Source organism: Orussus abietinus, unplaced genomic scaffold (assembly GCF_000612105.2).
Source record: "Orussus abietinus isolate OABI.00-Male unplaced genomic scaffold, Oabi_2.0 scaffold223, whole genome shotgun sequence".
NCBI classification, from domain to species: domain Eukaryota; kingdom Metazoa; phylum Arthropoda; class Insecta; order Hymenoptera; family Orussidae; genus Orussus; species Orussus abietinus.
The window spans coordinates 153,293-156,000 of NW_019394382.1; the positions used below are offsets into that span (position 1 = coordinate 153,293).

Genomic DNA, 2,708 nt, shown 5'->3' on the forward strand with positions numbered 1-2,708 from the left:
TTAATTTACTTCTACCCAGAAATGTTATCATTGATATTGATAACTCGATCCCTTGTTTAGATCAACAATTTGACGTAACATCACTGCCCATATTCTAATATTCTAGTAAGACCAAAAACAAGGACTTAGAGGGAAATGCAAGTAGACTATCAGCGACAGGATTTCAAGTGAGTATTGAGCACTGTCCTGGTGACGAATCCTTTCCCACACCTAGGACACACATAAGGACGTTCTCCAGGGTGGTACCTCTTGTGAACAATGAGAGTGGACCTTTGTATGAAAGCCTTGTCACTTCAATAATTTGACGTAACATCACTGCCCCTATTCTAATATTCTAGTACGACCAAAAACAAGTATGTAGGGGGAAATCCAAACAGACTATCAGCGACAGGACTTCAAGTGAGTATTGAGCACTATCCTGGTGACGAATCCTTTCCCGCACCTAGGACACACATAAGGACGTTCTCCAGGGTGGTACCTCTTGTGAACAACGAGAGTGGACCTTTGTGTGAAAGCTTTGCCACTTCAATAATTTGACGTAATTTCACTGCTCCTATTCTAATATTCTACTAAGACCAAAAACAAGTACGTAGGGGGAAATGCAAACAGACTATCAGCGACAGGATTTCAAGTGAGTATTGAGCACTGTCCTGGTGACGAATCCTTTCCCACACCTAGGACACACGTAAGGACGTTCTCCAGTGTGGTACCTCTTGTGAACAACGAGAGTGGACCTTTGTGTGAAAGCCTTGCCACACTGGTCGCAGGAATACTTTCTTTCTCCTGTATGAGTGACGTTATGCGTCCTCAGCAGAGTCTCACAGGCGAAACATTTGCCGCAAACCTCGCAGGTGAACGGCTTCTCCCCGGTGTGAGATCTGTTGTGAATCTCCAGGCCCTTTGCTGTCTTCAGTTCCTTTCCGCAAAGGGCGCAAAGGTAACGACGTCTTTCATAATGTGGAGGCTCACCGTGGGTCTTTATCTTATGTTGCTTTAACACAGACTTGTATTTGTAGCCTTTTCCACATATGTCGCAGGTGTGCGCTGGTTCTTCGTTTCTGACGAGAGACGCGTCGAAGTGGTACATCCTGTTGTTGAATTCGAAAACTCTCGATAATATTAAATAGAAAGACGTAGCAAAGAATATCACATATTAAGGTGATATGAAAGTGTCATACCAAAAGGCTGAAGTATTTATAAAACTTTTCACCAAACAGGGTGCACCGAATAATTTGAAATCATCAGCATGTGATTTAGGAGGCCTTAAGGACGAACGCAATGCTCGTGAAATTTCATTAAAAAAAAAAATTGTATTTATCTCGGATAGGAAACAAAGAAAGACTGCTTTTTCGAAAATTGAAATTTCACGAACATTGCGTTCTTCCTTAGGGCTTTCATAATCACATGTTAAAGATTCAGATAATTCAGTGCACCCAGTTTGGAGGAAAGTTTCGTAAATATTTTCAGGTTTTCATATATAAGGAATTATACTTTCATATCACCTTAAGGTCGATTTATACATGTCCGATCCGTATATCCGTATTGCACCCTGGCGTACACGAATGCCTTCCTTGTGGATATGGTGCCGCCCGCGAAGGGATATTCACTTAGGAAATCATAGATTTTAATGCACGGAATCACATGGAAATTATTGGAAAGTGTTGAAAATCGTTGGACATCACCGATAGATTTTCATGATTTTAAGGCCAAACGTCCCTTGTAACCGAATCACGTTGACTTTTATCGTATGAAACCAAAGGCAATCGGTTGTTAAAGGAAATGGTTTTCACTGATTTCCGAGTGAATAGCCTCTCGACTGCTGGGGTAAAGAGAGAAGGCATTCATGTCTATTTTTATATAGTACGGAGACGGAAAAATTAATCCTGTTAAGTGATCCACCTAAACCTGGAAAGGGGCACAAAAGTACAAGCAAAATGGAACATCAAAAAACAATCTACGAAGGCTGAGATTAGACAGCGAATAAGTTACTAAAAGTCAAGAATATTAATGGGACATCGATCTCGTTAAATTTACTGAACTGGTAATTTTCATATCACTAAGTGTGCAAAAATCCATTAGAATGCAGACTCGGCAAAATATGATCAAAATGATTGTTCGCTGTCTCTTCTCCGTCATTCCTGACAAAATGATATAAAAAAAAATAGGAGGGACATCGTGGCCAAAAAAATGGATGGCTGTCCGTTCGAAAGAACGGAAGGCCATCGTAGTTGCCCTCTTCTTAAGGGGCCGCTTCGGCATATAGCCTCTTCGACTCTTGAAGTCTCTTCGGGCAGAGCCCCCTACGTCCCGAACGCTTGGCAATCCCCTGATTTTCCGGATTAAAAAAAAAATCACTCCGCGAGCAGATGCAAAAGCTAGCAAAACGACGACCTGCGATCCAAGGATGCGCAGTCCGAGCGTATTGCACATTTAATCGGATTCCCAAGCGCGGTCTAATTAATTTCACTCCTGAAAGAAAATTGTCATAATCGCGGGCATCCGGGAGTACCCCGAGCGAATAATTTACTTTCCAGAATACAATTAATTACTCGCGGCAATCTAGACGTTCTTTATTAAAGAAATGTAATTATTGAAGAAACTAACATTAAATTTGGAAGAATTAGAGGTGCAACCCTTTAAAATCTGGCGGGAGCGATTTTGCGAAAAGAATTTAATGTCCAAAATTGATCTCAAAGTATTCGTGAATA

General features: G+C 41.2%; 1 protein-coding gene across 1 annotated transcript; it reads right to left on the reverse strand.

Annotated features, from left to right (window-relative positions):
- Positions 1-443: 443 nt before the first annotated feature.
- Positions 444-1,107, reverse strand: LOC105702738 (zinc finger protein 626-like; the record flags this gene model as incomplete). Its single annotated transcript, XM_023432095.1, has 1 exon — positions 444-1,107. A coding segment is annotated over one exon (494 nt), but the record flags the coding sequence as incomplete, so codon positions are not given.
- Positions 1,108-2,708: the final 1,601 nt, after the last annotated feature.